The sequence below is a fragment of the Pithys albifrons genome, chromosome Z (assembly GCF_047495875.1).
Source record: "Pithys albifrons albifrons isolate INPA30051 chromosome Z, PitAlb_v1, whole genome shotgun sequence".
Taxonomy (NCBI): Eukaryota; Metazoa; Chordata; class Aves; order Passeriformes; family Thamnophilidae; genus Pithys; species Pithys albifrons.
In genome coordinates, this window is record NC_092497.1 from 12,479,871 (window position 1) to 12,500,364 (window position 20,494).

The 20,494-nt window shown below is 41.8% G+C and overlaps 1 protein-coding gene across 1 annotated transcript; it reads left to right on the top strand.

The window, feature by feature from the left end:
• The first annotated feature begins 2,931 nt into the window (after nucleotides 1-2,931).
• On the top strand, nucleotides 2,932-20,130 carry IL7R (interleukin 7 receptor). The gene is made up of 8 exons (XM_071581332.1): nucleotides 2,932-3,104; nucleotides 8,135-8,273; nucleotides 9,578-9,732; nucleotides 11,214-11,368; nucleotides 13,268-13,445; nucleotides 14,101-14,191; nucleotides 15,994-16,069; nucleotides 17,452-20,130. Exons 1-8 carry the CDS (start codon nucleotides 3,014-3,016, stop codon nucleotides 17,953-17,955), a joined length of 1,389 nt encoding a protein of 462 aa, XP_071437433.1. The 5' UTR covers nucleotides 2,932-3,013; the 3' UTR covers nucleotides 17,956-20,130.
• The last annotated feature ends 364 nt before the right edge of the window (nucleotides 20,131-20,494 follow it).

Here is a 20,494-nt window from a genome sequence, read left to right on the forward strand (position 1 = left end):
GCAAGTGAAAAGTAATACAGCTTTCTTTTAGCCTCTCCTGTGTACTAACCCTTCAGCTGTCCTAAGATTTGACTCTCAAGGATTTCATTTCCTATTTCCCAGGCATTAGAGGAAGGCAACAAGGGGAGATGAATGGACTCAAATATCTCTTAGAAATCAAACAGCTTCTGAAGAAGAGATGCAGAAGTAAAACAAAATGTACTTTTGCTTCAGGGTTTTTTTTTTCTCTATACTAGTTTTTTTTTCTTTTCATTGTGGTCCCTCGTTTCCCCACCCAGACAAAATGAAGCCATGACAACGTGGAAATCCCCTGAGCAGCACAGCTCTGATAATAAGATTATTCAGCTTCACAAAAATATTATGTCTAAAAAGACTTTTTCTTTTAGTTTGCTCCAACTGAAACAGGAAAAAAGAAAAAAAAAAGATCAGAGTGATAGCCCACTCAATTATAAACAAGACAAATTTAAAGTGAAAAGGTGTTGTTTCTGGATAGTAATCAATTTGCACAGGAGGGTCCTCCTCTAATGACACTTATGGCTGAAAATGAGGTAGAAATTAGCCCGAGGGTTCCTAGAATAACATGATATTGAAGCTTATTAAGAAAGGTGTTGAAATTGTTAACTAAACTTTTCTAAATCAAGCAAGGGGTAGGTCTTAGGGATGTGAGGTCACTAAGAACCAATCTCACTAATTCAAGTTTGGCTGCAATCAACTTGGATCAATCACAGAAAACTCGGGAGAGAGAGATGAGGACAAACTCTTGCTGAAGTTTTTGCTGACTTGGAAAGATTGTGTTTCTTGAAGAGATATCATGAGAATTTGGCAGTGACCTAAATAATTCTGTAAGTGAAGTCAAGCTCTTGAGAGAGCGTCAGTCAGGCCATGGTGATGCCACCTCTGTGGCTCTGTGCTCCCCACACCATGTCCAGCTCCTGCTCTGCCCTGTGTGAGTGGTTACTGGCCTGGCAGGTCCCTCTCCTGTTTGTGGGTGGGAGGTATCACAGAGGACTGCCAAGCAGATATCTACCCCTGCCTCACCCTGGGCTCTTTTTGATTTCAGTGGAGAGAAATAAACGTATAATGTATTTTATGTATTTAGGTTTCATCTTTTTAATATCTATGTTAAGATGAGATTAATCATGTTCTTCACTGCCCAGACAGAGGCACAGCATGAGGAGTTCTGACATAGCAGTACACGCTGTAAATGCCTGCAAAGAGGCCAGCAAACCCAACCCATCCTTCTGTATCTACCTATGTTTGGTGCACCTTCAGGGAATGCTTTGGTGGGGACTCCCAGGGTCCTGCTACAAGGAGGGGCTTGATACAAGTATTTGAGATCTCCATCTTCCAGGAAACCTCCCTGAAATCTCATGGAAATGGGGCCACGTCTTCCCATTAAAAAAAGGCAGGGGAAACCAGAAATGGCACCTTGACAACTCACTGCCCCCAGCTTAGGATAGCAGGAGACATGGCAGGACAGCCCCTGATGTTCTGGCAAGAACGCTCTTCTAGACATGAGGCCTGAGCTTTCATCACTTTGGTGAGCATTTTAAATTATTTCCTTGTAAATGAGAAAGATGCTGTGGTTTCCATATTGAGCTTCCTTATTATAGTGTCATAATTTTTCTGTTTGCTTGGGCACTGTTACCATCTTAGCCCTCGATTTCCTTTACGCCTCCAACCTAAATCTTTTTTTAGTGCAGCCACGGCTGTGCCAGAGCTTGCTCTTCTCTTTCAGGTCTTCAGCTCACTTGTAGTTTGCCACATCAGTCAGCCGTGTGCACGGCCCTGCTTTGCCCTCCGGTGTGCGTTGGTGTTTACAGCCACAGAAAGTATGCAAAGGAAATATTTAACACCTCTTTACCTTTTGCTTTCTGCCTTTGCTTTATCCAAAGCCTGAACAAATGTGATACATGACACTTTTTTCTCAGGAGCCAGGTTTTGCAGGACTTGTCTTTTAAATCACAGCTTTTCTGGGTCAGCAGTGCCTTATGCAGAACTTCAAAGAATCACAGAAGGTTTTGAGTTGAAAGGGACCTTTGAAGATTGTGTGGTTTCAACTCCCCTGCCATGGGCAGGGAGATCTTCCACTAGGCCATGATGCTCAAAGCCCTGTTCAACCTGACCTTGAACACTTCCAAAGGATAAGGCATCCACAACTTCTCTGGGCAAACTGTGTCAATGCCTCACCACCCTCATAGTTAAGAATTTCTTCTCTAGGTTCAATGTAAATCTACCCTCTTTTAGTTTAAAACTATTGCACCCTGTCCTGTCACTAGAGACCTTGGTAAACATTTTCGCTCCATCTTTCTTATAAGCATCCTTTTAATAGTGAAGGGCCACCATACAGTCTCCCCAGAGCCTTCTCTTCTCTGGGCTGAGCAACCCCAACTCTCTTAGCCTGTCTGCACAGGAGAGGCGCTCCAGCCCTCTCATCATCCTAATGGCCCTCCTCTGGACTCCCTTCAATGTCTCTTATGTCCTTATGCTGGGGACCACAGAACTGAAACCAGTAGTCCAGGTGGAATAAAGAGCAAAGAATCACCTCTTTTGTCCTGCTGACAATGCTGCTTTTGACCAATAGTTAAAGAATAAACAAAAGTAATCAGGCTTAATGTTTCACACCTGGAAGATTTTTCTCCCTTGACCCTGTGCATCTCTATTGGGAGGAAAATGCACTCAGCTGAAGCCAGCAGCATTCAGTAGCTGAGTAGGAGCACTGCCCATGGAACATGCTCCCTCCCTTCCCACTGGACTTCAGGTTTGCCCATGTAGGTTGGCAAGCCTGATCCAGAAGGTCCTTAGTTTTGAAGTGGGGAAGCCTGTTTCAAAGTAAAAGCTCAGCGATTATCTCCAGGCTGGCTTCCTGCCCTCTGCCACCAGCCACCCTCTGCGTGGGCATGTTTGCATTTCCCCTGCCTGAGGTCGCTGTCAGGCTGGATTCGCTCAGTGCCGCCTATAAAGGCAGGAGGTGTCACACACAGACTCACTGCACACATGCAGCGTGCTCAGGATGACACAGCCCAGTATAGTTCTGAGCATTTTCGCCATGTTCCTTCACACCACTTTTGGGGAAAGTGGTTGCACCTCAGCAGACGGGGATGGTGAGTCATTTCATATTCATCTTTCCACTCCTGCGTGATCTTGAAACACCTCAGTTAAGAGCTCAAAAATGCGACTGCTGGGTTGAATATGTTCATATTTTAATTTCCAGTCTCTCTTTCAATGCCAGCACCTCAGGTGGAGCTGAAGGATACCTATTTAGTTTTATCCCCAAATCTGCTGTCCTTATAGCATCCAGATTCATTTAAAAAAGAGAGCACATGATTGTATGCACAGGACATGCATGGTCAGACCTATTAGTCCTCTCTCATTGTATCTAGTGTCCATGTGAAGAGTTATGCAGGGAACCGCTTCACTCTTCTGCAGCCCATGGTCACTCTGACCTGCCACTGGAGAGGGATAAGGTTCTGGCTTCTCATGTTCTTGTCAGTTTCCTCCAAATAAAATGCCTCAATGTAACTTAAACTTGACCAAAAGTTTGTTCCACTTTAGAAGCCCAACTTCTGCATTTTCTTCAAGCAGTTGCATCAGGTGTATCTAGGGAACAGTCCCAGTCTTTCTCATAGCATGGCTAATACAGCAACTCAGCCACAGTGCTCTCACAGCCCATCACTATCAGCACTCGTTGCTTACTCAGCAAATAATTATAAATTAATCAACAGTTTAAATTTAGGCTTATTGTACATTGCATGATCTCATTTAGAGATGTGAAAATTATTTAGCTGCATTAAGGCCAAATACAACAAATTGAAAAGCAGCAATAAAATCACTGTTTCAGACTGCTGTTCCTTTTCTCAACAGGGACAAGAAAACCCAGCTTTGATTTAGAGGTTTAGTCCCAGATGGCTAAACTCTTATTTGTCTGATACTAAACAAACAGCTGTGACAGAGTTTGTGCACTAAGCCTGCAGGACATGGGCATTTGCTCAGTTCCTGATTGTTTAGAGCTCCATTGTTTGGTTTTTAGAAAGACAGTGACTGTGTTCCTGTGCTATCTCAGAGTTAGGGAATCTCATTTTCCCTGCATGTCACACATGTAACATATGTGTGTGTAGGCAATTGTACTTACATATATATATATATATATATATATATATATATATATATATATATAAATGCACACACATAGATAAGAGATGCATGATAGGTTATTTATTTAAAAGAAAACAGAGTCTGGTTCAGGACTACATCTAACGACTTTGGGTTTTCTATTTTCCTGTTATTCATACAATCTACAGCTGTTTAGAGACAGCTTTAGCAAGCACCTATAGTGAAGCATATTCAATGCTACTGATCTGTTGTTGGTATCACTGAAGTCTTCAGGGCTTCCCAAAAGCAGATATGATCAGGTCTTTACTTGTTTAGTTACTAACTCCAGTAAATTCTAATTTACTCAAAATCAAAGACAAACAGATTCAGGAAATCCCCACTGAGCAATTACCAGCTTTTATGATTTCCTTATGGGTCTCTGGGGTTTCACTAACAAATTAAAGAATCCAGGGCGAAATTACACTGGACTGACAGGTGTTTGCTTTCACTCTTTGCTTTTCTGACTCACCCTGTCTCCTAACAAGGTGCCACCAGCAGATTTGGGCATGAGCTCACTGTTTTGGGTACTCCTATGGGCAGAGGAAGGAAAAGCTAATTTCAGCACCCTCTTTCATCTCCTCCTCTTTTCTGAGCCTCCCAAACATTGTCCCCTAGTCTGGCAGAATTGGCAGAGACCCCAAAAACCCTGAGAGAGATACAAGTAGAGCTGAGAAATGGAAGTCATGGAGGGGCAGGAGAGAATGGGCAGGGGAAGCAGAAGGCAGCAGGCTGTGGGGTCTTACGGGCATGATGTTTGGCCTCAGTTGTTCCTTCTACACACACTTGTATGGTTTGTCCAACTCACATCAAAACTGTCGTGATTAAAACGATTTCTGCCTGAATCACATCAGCACTAGAGATCCTGCATTATTCTGTCCATGTAGAAAGTCACTTCATTGACCTTGGAAATTTGGCCACTGCCTCTTTGGTGCTTAACAGTGCTTTGGCTTCATGCACTGCTGTTAGTCCCAATGGCTTTAGAGTTCGAAACTGAAGCATGTCCATACCATCTCCTACCACCCTTCTCTTGGTAAAGGCTCCTGAGATTACTGTTGTGGTTTGAACCATCCTGGTAGATATTGTCCAAACTCATTTCTGTGAAGTACCTGCCACGGCTGCAGCTATGAGAGCAGCTTTTATCCCACTAGAATCACTCCCTCCCAGTCCCTGCCTTGGTTTCAGCAGAACCAGGCTCAAGGCTCTGCCTCATCCAGCTTCTTAAGGTAAATATTGTAATCTTGTAAGTTTTTAATTGAGTGAAGAGTCCTTAGCAGTATGAGTCATGCCAGAGTCATCCAAACCATTCACATGCCAAACACATTTGTGCATGGTGGTTCTGAAGTTTAGGTAAGTGTGACTGAAGCTGCATGCATACTTACGTCAGACAAAAAAAACTGAGTCAGTCCATGGAAAAAACATAGCAGGAAGCACCTTTCAAATTGCTTGCATATCATTATGGATAAGGTTTAATTATCATATATTCTATGGTTAGTACATTATTTCCATGAATAAGGAACCATGTAATCACAATGTGAAAGTTCAGTGTCAAAGAGGTAAAGTCAGCTTTACTTCCAGTGTGGCACCAAAGCTGCACTGTGTTGGTTAAACCTCAAATGGCTGTATGAACTGCAAGACTAAACCTTTCTTTTCATTAGCAACCAGCCTCATGAAGAATGAATTAAAATTTCTCTGATTTTTCAACAAAGTAGGAGTGGACAGTTGAAAGATTTTTTTTATGATAAACCATTTATGAATAGGATGATGAATTAATTTATTAATAGGATGATTATCAGTTTTGTAGGTTTGTGCAAAATCTGGTATGTGTAGTTTGCATATACAGAGAGCACGAAGCAGTCTTATTGATAGGAAGATTAGTCATCCTAATCTATAAGTTTTAATATTGTCTTGAATGTAAACAACCAAGTTTCCTCGAACTGCGAGTAAAATTTTAGGCTTAAAACATGACATATCTGTCCATGTCAACTTTGTGTGTATATATCTATATAAAATATGGGGCTTTTTCAATTTTACATGGATTCATTTCATCTTAATGGTTATTGTATGAGTTTTGAAAATGCATATATTTATATGCCCATACTTTTACCCACAGGTATGAAATTGTATGTGGTACATGTTTCTGTATGTGTACATGCCCATATGGCTGCATTGGACAAGACTCTCACCTGTGTGAAACTAACTGCTGCAGGACTTGTTCTAGAGTTGTACTGGCCTCTGTGCCTCTCTTGAATACAATGGTCAAATACAGCAACTTAGTACAGGACCTGCTTAGTCCATGTCTGTGCTGCACAGGTTCTCCCCTCAAAGCAGCAACATTGGTAGAGGACACTGCGTTCCTTGTCCTTCAGGGAGATTTGGTCTCCCAGAGCTCCAGTGAGAAGACCAGTCATTTCTTACACCGGTTGCTCATGGTGATGAATGCTGCTAAATCTTACTTAGCTCAGGAGGCATAGATCTGCCTGTGGGTTCTGGATTACAGCACCAGATGCTCCTATTCCTTCTGCTGCCCACCATGGATGCTGGTGGCAGTAGTCCCCTTCCCAGCCTCTGCCAATACTGCTTTTGTGTGTTTCTCTGCAGCTGACTTTTGAATTTCTTCTCTTACTCAAAACCTGACTCCAGATGCAGCTCAGCTCTGAGGTCAGAAAGAAGCACAGCTGATGGTGATCCTCTTGACTTAATTTTAAAGCAGTCAAAAACCTCTCCCCTGCTTTCTCCCTGCTGTCCAACCCTAAGCCTTTTGGATCTGCAGATGTGTTTCCATGATGAACAAGATCTGGGTCTCCCTGCACACTGGCAGGATTGGCCAGGGTTCATAGGATGTCACAGTAAGGACTATGAGTCACAGTATCCAAACAGCTTATCACAGTGATCCCATTGGTTTACAGCAGAATTGACCATCATTTATTCTGGCAGGGATTTTCCATTGGAAACATTTCAATATTTCCCCATTGTTTTTGTGAGTGTGAGTCACTGATATCCCAGAGCAGACAGTGATAGGTCTGATGGAGTGGAAAGGATTTTCAACTAAAAGTGGAGGTATTTAGATTAGATATCAGAAATAAGTCCTTTTCTCAGAAGGCAGTAAGGCACTGGAACAAGCTGCCCAAAGAAGCTGTGGATGCCCCAACTTGGGAGGTTAAAGGCCAGTTTGGATGGGCCCCTGAGCAACCTGATCTAGTGGGTGGCATCCCTGCCTATGACAGGGGTATGGAATGAGATAATCTCAAGGTCCCTTGCAACCCAATCATTCTATAATTCTATGATTCTTTTCTCACTGCATCAGATGCTCCACATGGCAAAGACATGTCTGAGGAACAGATAGCAGAGGACTCAGCAGGGGATTGAGGATAGTCCCTGGACAAAAGGAAGAGGTTTATGTGAAAGGAGACATAGGCATTCCTGCCCCAAGGATCCACTCAAGGGTCATGGCAATAACCTTTTCCACATCCACTCTGTTGAAATGAGGCTGAAGTTGCAGTTTTGCTGGAGAGGAATTCTCTCAAAAGCATCAGTTTTTGCATCACTGACCTCATACATGCCAAGTGTAGGACTCAAGGCTTACACTCTTACACAAATCATGATTGTGTTATTAGTCATGGAAGTAAATTTGCAGGAAAACACGCATTCTGGCAGCAAGTCAGAGCTTTCCCTCTTGAGCCCAAATTAGTGACATTTCAGAAAACTTTTCAGTCCAATCAAAATGGGGCATAGTTTCCTCATGACACCAAAATACTCTTGTAAGTGGGCAGGCTTCACTGGCATGCAGGGAGGTCAACCTTGAAGGGTGCAAATGGCTTTTAACTTCATTTTAAAAAAGGTTTCTTTTCTTCCTACAAAACAGGTGGGTTGATCCTCTTCCTTTTAGTCAACCACATGAAGAAACAACCTCCTATACAATGCAGCTGCAAATCAAATACACTCTTGGGTTTGCTTCAGTAACATCCTGTGAATCTCTCCTTAGGGACTCTCGGAGATGACGAACCAGACAATTTTGACATTGATTGCTTCAGCCAGCTGGAAATTAAGGACTCCTTTAGCAGCCTGACCTGCAATTTTACTGAGCTGCCTCCTCACAACACAAACTATACTCTGACTCTGTGGTAAGTGCTGTCAGTCTGTCCTTTGGCAAACTTCTGGGAAGTGAAATGTTAAGTAGTAGTGAGTCATGTTGCCACACGCTGGGAGACAGGGACAGCAGACCTAGACAAAATTCTTATTCAGAATGTTTTGCCAAGTTTGAATACTATATTCAGCAAGGAAAGGGAGCTTACTGAAAGAGAACATAACTTTCTAAGCAGAAAAACAAAAGAGCAGGAAGGATCTCTAAAGGGGATTATAACATCTCCAGTAGTTCTGATCTTGCCTCTATTGCTCTGGAACACCTGTAATTGTTTATGTAGCCCAGAATGAACTGAGAGCATTTTTCTTTAAGTTAAATGGTATTTTTAAAACCTCCAAACCTAGGCTTTATCAACTGAAAAGTAAAGAAATGTGTTGGAAGACACAGATCCTTGCCACAGAAAATTCTTTAGCAAGAAGATTAATTTTCCACATCAGAGAAAATGCTTTTATCTGGGCTAGAACAAAATCTAAGCTATTGTTATTGCACACAGACATGCAAAAATCACACTAAAACAAGTATACAAACCCCTAACAGTTACCAAACACATCAGTCGTCCCAGCTTTTCATTGAGGCCTTCAAATTCTTTCCATCTTTGTTGTCACTGTTGCACCTATCTGAAGAAGCTCACATTTTTTCTTTAGCATGCTCTTCCCTTTACCTGAAGATTCTGTGGCAGGCAGCAAAAGAAGTAGATTTTTTTGAAATGTTGTTATTCTAATTAACTTTTTTCACATAGTTTATTAGCATTTTTATATTTTCATGGGATTGACTACAGATTTTGATTGAAATTTTGTGACAGTCCTCAAACATGGGATCCACACAGATGGAATAACACAGTTCCAAAACTGCCGTATGACTCCTTCATGGCCAGGCTGACTGTTGATCCTGTATCTGCTACCACTTAAATCAATAAGAAATTTCACTTTATCTTCACTAAGCATCAAAATCTATTGCATTAAATTTAAAACAGCAGCACTGAGAAAATTTTTAAATATACAAATGTTTATACACATATACCTGTAATTAAAGAATTGCATTTTTTTCTTTGAGAGCTCCATGACTCTTAATGTGATTCATATCACTGGATTATTGTGCTCAACGACCACAAGGAAAAACACTATCTCTCTCAAACTCTTTATTTGCATGGCATTTCCTCTTATTTCACATGGAGTGTCACTTCAGTTGAAGTGAAATGAGCAACCAGGATTCGTCCCTTATAGTAAGTAGTTAATTTATAGTCAGACTGAGAAGAAATTAATGTCATATCACTTTGGCCAACAGTACCAAGGAAGACAACAGTTTCATGTGCTACAATATGAAGAAACAGGAGGATGCTTATTTCTTACAGTTCACTGATATACTCTCAAATACAGATGTTTGCATGTTCTCTGAGATGAAGAGAAGGCTCTGCAGGAGTCTGATTGTAACTGACATTGGTAAGACACTTAACATCTTGGACATTTTCAGGATATAAGAGTTATTGGAGGGGAAAGTAGCCTGGCACAAAGCCTAAACATCAATCTGGATGACACAGAGGCAATATAAAATAGTACCTTAGCAGGGCATGTAGCCTGAATTGGAGTGTTATCAGTGTTGTGTTTCCCTTGATTCAAAGACAAACATGATTAACCTCCATTCAAAATGTGAAGCTGAATTCTGGCTTGTTGTGATGCTCTGCCCAGCTCTGGTCATAGACCAAATTCTGTCCATGGGTGAAGCAGCTGTTCCTAGGTGGGGGTGAACTGTCAAGCAGGGACATTTTGTTCAATTCTTACTAGGGATTATGCAGTTTTGGGACTGATCGCCCCATATATAGCATGAGCTCGGTAGCACAGGGACCACCACAAGGTTGCAAAATCTCACTTTTCCACACCTTGCATTGTGATGCATCCTGTTGTCTGAACAAGAACCTGCACTGAGAACCCATGGACAGCCTATGCAACACTACACTAGGGACCTGTCTGAGCCAAGAAAGAGGAAACTCAAGAGGAAGAGGAACTTGACTCATTCCAGGGCTGCAGAGAAGCCCGTGTAGGACAGATTCTTATCTGTTCTCTGGTGCCACATTGCTCTGTCTTCCGCTGAGTAGGCACTGCAACATCCCTCTCTTGTGAAACATTTCTCCCTCAATTCAATAGTTTTCTAGTAATCTTACATTGCCTTTCAGTTTATGGGCCAGCCTTGATCATCTCTGATGGTCCCTACTCTAGAAACTGTGAGATGTGCATGGAAGGACTAAGTGTTTGGAGCTTGCTGAAGGAGTGAGCACAATTTATGGCTATATGAATTTACTTGAGAGGAGAGAGGTGTAGGTTCCTTTCTTCCTGTGAAGGCTGATGTACTCTACAAGATGAATTCAGGAAACTTCAGTGTCACAACCACAGGTCCCTGAAGGTCTGAAGCACATCCAGCTCAGGCTCAGTATGGGGAGAGCCCTGAGGGCTGTATATTGGACTTGATGTATCTGCAGAGATTGTCTTTGACCCAGTATCCTGCAGATTGGGTATGGAGTGGGTTCACAGCAAGTGCTTGGAGCCACAGGCCCCTCTGCTCTGTCTGACACTGTCAGACTTGGTCCTTTCCTCAGTCCCACTGTCCTGGGACTGAGTCAGCCCCAGGGCAGAGGGTGGCATGCTCATGAATTTTTTTCCAAGACTAAGTGTCACATCCCTCACAAGCACCTTCTCTGCTGGTCAAACTGGTGCTTCAGCAGGTCAAAACCAAGACCCAATCAGGATCAGGGTGTAAGGATGAGCTGGGGCTTAGAATGCCCAGCCCAGTATAGGCCTTGCTCAAAAGAGATCACCCTGCAGAGGCTGTAATTTGAAGTGAACTGTATTTTTACTTTTCAAAATCTGACTATTTTCTAGTAACATTATACAACTCCTGTTGTATCCTGGTTTGTTGTCATTTGCAGTTAAGCCTGAAGTACCATTCGGTATAAACATCACTTACCAAAAGGAGGCAAATGAATATCTTATTTGTTACCATACACCACATGCATCAAAGAAATACTTAAAGGACAAATTAATACACCAAATAGCCTATCGGCACAAAGAAAGTACTTGGAAGGTAAGTAATGATGTATTGCTGTGACTTGTACTAATTTCCAAAATTAAGCATTATCAAAATTACCAGTACCATGTAAATAGTCTCAAACCTGCATTTCTACAATTCTTCGGCTGAAAACTTGGAAAAGTGCAGTATTTGGCTTTTTGAAATTTCATGATTAAAAACAATTCCAGGCTGGCAGCACCATTGTCAGTCAGACCCTTCTCTGGGCTATCAACATTTCATTCATTTAGCTTTCACAGTGGGAAGAAAAGACATAATGTGGCAAATCATTCTAAGTGTTTGGATGGCTTGCTCTTTCCTGTGGTACTTTTGCTCTTATTTTCTGTGCTTATCAGCCAGCAAAATGTATGACCTCTTTTCTTATTTATCAAGTTTCTTCATGCTCCTTTTTCACTGAGTCCTTCCAGCCCTTGGGTGCAGCTCTGCAGCTCTCCCACCCTCAGACTGTTTAAGCCTGCAGCTGCTGGGTCTGGTTTGCGCTGTCCAGCTGCAGGGACCTCTGTGTCTCCTGCCGCAGAGGCAGTCATGCAAATGCTAGCCACGATATTTGAAAGCACAGACTACACCTGTTTTTAGGGGGAAACACAGTGCTGTCAGTTCTTATGGAGGGAACAAACCAGATTTGTTACATGAGGTGCAAGAGGCTGACAGTGACACTCTTGAGAGAGCCATTGATTATTTATTTCAGAGCTGTGCAAGCCTGGGTGCCCAGTGGTACTCCACAAATCAAGCACACAACTATCAAAACTTCTTACTATTTTATATTACTATATACTGTATTACTATAGATTTCAGAAAACAAAGGAATTAGTGTTCGTTGGCTACAAGTTACCTAATTATTTTATTAAATAGTATTCTATCTTCTGTTGGTTAGTGATTCTCTCACTTATGTTAATTAACCTGCATGTTCAGTCTTTCTGTTCTTTGGGTCAGTGGGTTTCTTGGGTTGATGGTCTATGAGTCAGTGCTGACAATCTGTCCCTGCTAGAAATACCTTTTACCCAGCTGGAGCTAATTTCACCACAGTTGCTGAGTTTATTTTTTGAGTTTCTTTCTTATCTTGGGAGTTTTGCCAGATGTCCTTGTGGCCTATAAATTCTGCACTCTTTGTGTTCCCTATTAGTGATACACCCTTCTCAAGCTTTGTTAACCTCCCCCTAACTCTGAGATCCTTCAAATATGTCAAGCCCTAAACCATAACAAGGCAATTCTATCAACAAGTAATTTGTTTTTCTAACAACTGGGCATCACTTAGAACTTGTTAGCTGCCATCTGTTTCATGGACTACATCTCCTTTATTGTTGATTAGGCCTGAAAAAACACAAAGATCAGATATCAAAGAACAACCTTTCTTAAGAAAGTTTTATGTACTCCAGATTTTGCAACAACAGGAGAACTCTAACTAGGAACAAAAAAAGGGATTCAGGCAGCAAAATACATTGAAATGAGAAGCACCAGAGCTTCACTGTTTGATTTCAGCTTCACAGTTCCCTGTAACTGCTCTTTCAGAAATTGTCTTTTCACCCTGCACAAATGTATTTTCCCCCTCCCTCTTCTGAGCCTTCCTAGGGAATCATATATTACCCATTGCAGTGTTGGCAACAGCAAAGCACAGTTGATAGTCCCAGCTGTTTTTCAAGGAGCTTTTGCCTGGCATTTGTCTTCTTCTCAATGCTGCCTGGACTACCTTCCTGTTAAACGAGGCTGTTGCCTTGATAAGCACCCGTGTAATAACAAAAGGCATGGAACAAAGAGCACAGTATTGCAGGGATGCACCTGATCTCACACCTTTTGCTGAAACTCAAAGATAATTCTCCACTATCTCCTGGAAAAATAACTGGTTTGGTTTTTGTTTGTTTTTGTTTTTTTGGTTTTTGTGTGTATGTGTGTATTTAGACAATAGAGTCGCCATACCTTCAAATAAAATTGCTGGGGAAAACCCTCGAAAATGATGCATCATATGAGGTGAAAGTACGTTCACAACCCAATGGAGATTATTTTAAGGGTACATGGAGTGAATGGAGCACTTCCAAGAGCTTCAGGACAGCAAGAGAGCCGCACTCCACGGAGAATTGTAAGGGTAGAAAACAGTTTGGTCCACCTGGAGGACAGCTGAGCTGGGGGCCCTGGGCTTCTGAGAGCATGGGGAGGGAAGAGCCCAGAACCACATTAGGGTGAGCCCTCACAGACACTGGGCACCATGAGAAGGGGACTTGGAAAGCAGCAAGGTGAGGCACAAAGAGCTGTGAAACATGACCCACTTCAGGACCCTGGATTTGTGTGCAAACATGGCACTTTGATCACAACTGTAACACAGGATAAAATCTCATCCCTACACTTGTGAACAGGAATAATCCATGTAGTACTTACAATCCCTTCAGTACACGGGGGCACCCCAGTATTACGTGTGTTAGAAGTCATTTCAGTGCTGCTGTGAGGACACAGAAACTGGTGATTTCAATGCACTGGAGGTGATAGCAGACTTCAAACTGCTTCAATCCAGTCTGGGAATCCAGCTTGGGGCTTAACCAAGTGCTGCTGCTCTGGCAGCCTACCTTTTTCCTCCCTCAAGGAAATAGGATAAATGAGTCATTGCATCAATCCACTGATAGTCAAGTTCAATACTTGGTGTTAATTTCTAGTTTATCATCTGAAAAGACATCACAGTTACAGTGGCTTAGCAGTGAGACATGTACATGCATTGGCTGATGTTCTTTGTTTTCCTTTAGACAGCAGTGTGGTCGTGTTTATACTCTGCATCCTGGGATTCATGCTGTGCATTGTTATGATTGCACTGATCGTAATTTTTTGGGAAAACAGGTAAACTAACTCTCTTAATGTCAGAAAAAGTGTCAGAAGCCATTCCTGTTCTGACAGTCTTACTGCTTTCCCTGTTATACTTGTGAATTATCCTCTCTCCATCTCTGGATTTCTGTAGAAAGCTGAAGGCAGGCAAAGAGCAGAAATGGCCAATACAAGAGAGAGTGTTGGCAGACAGAAGGTGACCTGCCACTTTGAGTAGACTTCAGTCTTGGATAAAAAACACTCACAGAGTCAGTGTTCCACTGGAGGCAGGTCTGACTCAAAAGCAAGATCCAGAGCAGGAAAGTGACCTTCAGGTTTTTGTAAAGTCCCAAGAGGTGTGAAAACAACATACCAGGAAGATTTCCTCTTTCCCTTTCACAAGCTGAGTCAGCAGGGTGTTTGCGCTGCAGCACTTGTAGAAGCAGCAGGGCAGTGCCCTCTGCAAAAAGGGCTCAGTGGTGTCAGGCACCAGCCTGGCCAGACCCACATCCAGCCAGCCATGTGGTGAAACCAGGTTCCACATCCTCCACCAAAGCAGTTACAACAGAAGTGGGAGATATGGAATGTATCTGGAGATACATTCATTACCCAGGAAGTCCATTGTTTACATTGTGTTTTGGTTTATGTATTTGCTACACAGCAACAGACATGTAACTCTAAATATATTTTTACCCACATGGCTATATATATGCTCATTTGGTATTTACAGTTGACAAATTTAAGAAAATGAACAGATATGTAGATAACCATGTGACACTAGAATCTGAAGTAAAAAAATTCAAGTTTAACCATAGAAGAAGAACTCCTGGCAAGACACGACTCTTCAATGGCATTCAGTGCAGCCTGTCCATGACATACAGCTCAAGACCAGTAGTTGTGTGTGAGCTGCTTTTTTGGGACAGCACTTGGTCTTTGCTAACTCCTGAGTTAAAAATGAGGTTTACCTGGGAATGTGCTAGTTGGCCTTAGACAAACCACACAAAGAACAATTTTAATAATCAAACATTTTAGACACTGCAATTATCTGCCCTGGTGCTGTTTTATTTGCAAGGATAGATGTAGCTTGAGATTTCTAGTTCTTGCATTTTATTGTACCTGCACTTCTCTAACTGTGCAAGAAGTTTTGCTTATGTAAAACTGCAGGAAAAACAGGTGAGATTTTTTAATCTCAGACATTTCCATTTTAAGAAAAGGTTTTATACATGTGTATATATTCACCTACATATACACACACTATGCAGGTACAGTTATATTTATTTCATTGCAACATTGAATGTCTATTGGACAGCATTCTTTAGATGCATCATATCTGCAGGTATCCAGGACAACAACATGAGAACTTTGTTAATCAAGGAGTAAAAATGAGACCTGTAGGACAAAGCTACAGTACAAATATCTGAGGGGAAAAAAGCTGGCCAAGGAGCAGTGCAATATGTTGCTCTTTGACTTATGTAAACATGCAGAGGCAAATATGAAAAAATTTGCACTTTAACCACAGCATCTTTTTGCACTTGCAGAAACTGGTTTCACCATGCAGAGCCCTGTTAACACAGCTACATGCAAACAGGCTCCTTGCCAACAAAATTTGCTGCTATTCCAGTACCTGGTGAAGTGTCTTTCTTTAACTGTGACAATTCGTGCACTCAAAAGAACAATGACTTTTTGATGACCCCTCTTCTCCTGTCTGTTCTATTCCATTGTTATTCTGGATTATGCAACCCAGCCCTAAGGCTTTATGAGAATTAGTACAAATGATGCAATATGAACCTCAATATATTCCTCTCTTTGATGCTTTATGTCTGCTATTGTTGTTTCAGAATCAAGCCTGCTGTATGGCCAAACCTTCCTGATCATAAAAAAACACTGGAGCAACTATGCAAGAAGCCAAAAAATGTATGTTTTCCACTGTTTTTTCCACCTCAGTATAGACTCTTGGGGACAAAACTAATACTCATGAGAGATAGTATATGCATTTTCTGCATTAATTAGGACATCTTTCAAAAATTCTGCTACATTTCACTGAAGAGAGCCCACATCTCCACAGGCAGATGCCAGTGAAGGGTGTGGAAATAACAGAGAATTCAACCAGTGCCTGAGCATCAACTTACACAAAGTAACTACAAAGGGCTTAGGAAGTTGATATATGAAGAAAGACTGAAAGATATGAGATTGTTTATAGCAAAAAAAGGAAGCTTAGAGTCAGGAATACTATTTACAACCTTCCAATATCTAAGGTGTAGGTAGAGAGATGGGGAAGTACTCTCACCATAAGGCTGCACAGTGACAAGATCAGAGGCAACCAGCATGTGTTCCTTCAAGGCAAATTTCTTCTGCATATAAGTAAAGAATCTGTTAAACATTGTGTAGTTTGCCCAGAGATAAGGTAGGTTTCCCTTTTGGAAAATGTTCAAGGCTTGGGGATAGCCCAGCCCAGGTCGTACTTCTTGCACAAGGTTGAGCTCCAGAGGTCTTTCCAATGAAGATGCTTTGGTGATTCTTTGAAACTGTGATCATGAGGCTGGATGAGGACCATTTGCAAACATCCCTGGTGGTGTCTATGTAGCCTTACATGGTCAGAAGAATTGTCCATACACCACACAGTACATGAACTGCTCTGTCTGTTAAAAGCCAGATGAACAAATCCTGCAAACTGTAAGGCATGGGATTAACCTGTTGCGTTAAAACTGTATGTCTAACTTCATTTTTTTCATGAAAAGGTCACCAGTTCTCTTCAGTTCTGTCCAGCTGGTACATTATTAACATGTTCTTAATTTAACAAGAGGCCTAAGACAACTCTCCCACTTCCTGTGCTCCCTAGTGCAGGGATTCCTAATCTGTTTCAGGAAGTCATGGCAAACTTTTTCTTCCTCTCTGATAAATTATGAAGGCAAAACTGAAAGAAACTGCCTGGATGGACACATTTATTCATGTGAGATGGTAGGCATGCAGTAGATGGGTGTGTCAGAAAAGTCTCTGAGACACCAGTTCCCACCACATCCTGTGCAGCATAAAATGCTCTGCAGTAGTTCTGCCCTTCTGTGGGCACCTTAGATATTGGATAGATCCAGACTAATAAGGAAAGGGATTTTCAGCCATATGTAAGTTTATTCTCTATATAAAGTTACTATTCTCTATATTAAGCTATTAAGCTCTTACATTCTCTATATTAAGCTATTATTCAGTTTGCTTAAAAAAATCAATTAAATTATAAAAGTACCTTTTCTTTTAATGATTACCCACTGTTAACTAACTGTGCTGTTCCCTTTGCCACACAGAGTTTTGATATAAGCTTTAACCCAGAGAGTTTTGGTTATGTTCATATCCATAAAGTGGATGGTATTCAGGCAAAAGCAGAACTGGAAAATTTTCTGCAGCCATCAACTGCTCCAGAGACAAGTCTTCCAGAAAAATCCAGAAACAGATCAGACCTGAAGATGATCCCTGCAATGACAGACAACAGCAACCTAAATCTGTCTGTGACTTATGGAGGTGTCTGGCCAGCTGGAGCCCTGCACAGGCTCCTGGGCACGAGCCAGTTTGCAAACACGGAAGGAAACTGCAGCTCCAACACGTACGAGGTGTGCCACGGCAATAGGGTGCCCATGCACAATGGTGGTTTCAACCTTTCCTCTGCTGCTACCCTGCATCCCTCTGGCCAGCCCAGTCCAGAGCACCTGAATGAAGACACCGTATCCCAGATGCTGCCTGACAGTGAAATGAGGTCACCAAACAATGAGGAGGCCTATGTAACAATGTCCAGCTTCTACAAAATTCAGTGAACCTTGCAAGATAATAGCCTGTCTTTTTTTCTCTAACACAAGCAGGACACTGAAGCTTCCTGTTTTGTTTTCCTGTATCCTGCAAGTTCCCACCTCCTACACTCATTCTGCTCACAGTGCAAAGCTGTATCTGCAAGTAAGTGGGTTCTCCAACCTTCCAGCAAGAAGTAGCCTGACCTCAGTACTCAGCATCCTGCTAGCAGTCTCCACTGCAGTAGAAATTACATTTAATTCAACTTCATTTTAATCTTCAAATATGATTAATCCAGAGTAATGGCAGTACAGTCTGAGCTGAGGATCACAGCATGTCTTGTAAAAGTTAATGAACTCTTCTGTTACTCTCTTGGTTACAGAGCTGAGCTCTTATTAATGCCTAAGCAAGAAATATGGCAACAAATTCATGTTAAACAGATTCCAACCTCTTTTAAACGGTGGTAAGTCAAGGGTAATTCCTCTGAAATCAGTGTAAATTCATGAGTTTGCGAAAAGACAGTAAATCAGAGTTGCTATCAAGGATTTGCTGCCTGGGGATTCAGGAGAAATGGTACATGGACCCACTTTAGGAAGATGTTTCCTGAGGCTGATTTGAGGTTTGTTTTGTTTTTGAGACACAAATTAAAACAAAGCAAAATGCTACATGGTGCTGCTTTTTGCTGTTGGCAAAGGTCTACCTTGGAGCCAATTACAGGATCCACAGATACTTCTGCTAATACTTTTGAGGTCTTCAATATTTCATGTACTAACTACGTAAAGTCCCTTCTCTTCCTAGAAACTGAATTGGGGCTGTAAAATGCACAATGATGTCTTTCTCTGCTGCTCTTGTGCGAGTATTAGTCCAGCATGTAAGTACTTTCCAGAACAGAGGCTGAGCTGACCACGTTTTTTCACTAGCATTATTTCTGATGGCTGTGATTGCATATGAATACTATGAATTTGGACAGGCAATGTTCTCATGCAACATCTGATTTAGAGAGATGGATGGAATGCCATGTCTTCTGCCAGTGATCAGAAGACCTATTTTCTTTTTCAAAGTAATTTGTTAATTGCCTGGAAATAGTATTTAGTTTGTTGTTGGGGTTTTTTCGTTTGATTGGTTTTGGGTTTTTTTTGAGTTTTTTTGCATTGTGACTTTTTTCTTTAAAGTATCGCTTTTTTTTTTTTTTTCATTGTGGCTGAGCCACTTCACAGTCCTCCTTAGATGCTTTACATTATGGAGCACACACTTGGAGATAAAGCTGCTACAGCCGCATGTTTGCATGACAGCAGAGAAATGTGGCCTTCGGACATCCAAGCTGCTTTGTTGCACTCTGGGATTGGGGTTCACCTCACTGTGCAGCCTCAGTTCATCTAGCTGCTTGAAATTCTCCATACCAACTTGTATTCACATTCCTAGAGTCTAAGCATGAAGAGTCCTCTCATCCTCAGAGCTTGAATTTGTTCTGACTGGTAATGGTCACAGAGATGTTGCAAAACCTCAGCTACTTCCATCTGCCTCTGCCAAGACAGCTTTGTGCCAGGAGAACAACAAAACTGATCAGATCACTGAATATACCTTGTGGTCTAATTTCAAGAATATATGGAAGAGAGCAGAGAATGCATTAAACTCTGTCACTTGAATCAGAATATTATGTTGCAGCATCAGCCAAAAAATTCTGGACCATGTAAAGTCAACAACAGTCCTCCCAAGACAGCATTCCAACTTCTGCACCTCCAATCAGCACCACAGAAACCTTTGAATGGGGAGAACTTATGGTAACTGTGTGTAAAGGGGCCTCAGGTTTGGCTCAAAGCATTCCAGTGACATTTTACAGAATGGTTTTTATTGCTGTTTATTGCCAAATGAAGCACTGACTGATGCAGAAGAAAATGAAAGCTCTGGACATTCATTTGTTTTATAATGCTTGTATTTCTTTTTAAAAATGCTGCTGGTAATGCTTATACTCTGTGGACTTGCACAGTGTAATTGTAGATACAGACAGACTGTACTGGAAAGATTTCTTCCAGCAACACAGTGACAAACAAAAAGGGGATAGAGGAAGAAGTAAAAGCACATCAGGAAAATCCTCTACAGTGTGTGCTACGCTTTTTCCAATTTTATGTGATGGGTGTATGCAGAAATAACCATTTTCAGCTTCCTGTTGGAAAAAAAAATAAAGTCAAATATGCACCAAAGCACTCCTTGTCCATGACCAGGTTATATACAGTACATATATGAAGGTAAATCCATGGCTATGTCTGGGCAACACTTCATTGAGTAGTTTCCTTATTCTACAAGGCAGAGTTTCCCTACAGCTGTTCACAAACTCACATCTGTCTCAGTATCTGCAAAGGAATATTACTCTGCTTTCACATACTCCATGCTCTCCAGTTCAGCATAACCTTCCTTCTCCACACTTTCTGCCTCTGGTGCTCTTACTCAGTCACACAACCAAAAAGAACTTGGTGACCCTGGTTTCTACGTAGCTGCTTTATGACACAGTGCCTGGAGCTGCTTGCTCCTCTCTCTGCATTTGCCCAGTGGGCTCCAACAGCTCTTTTG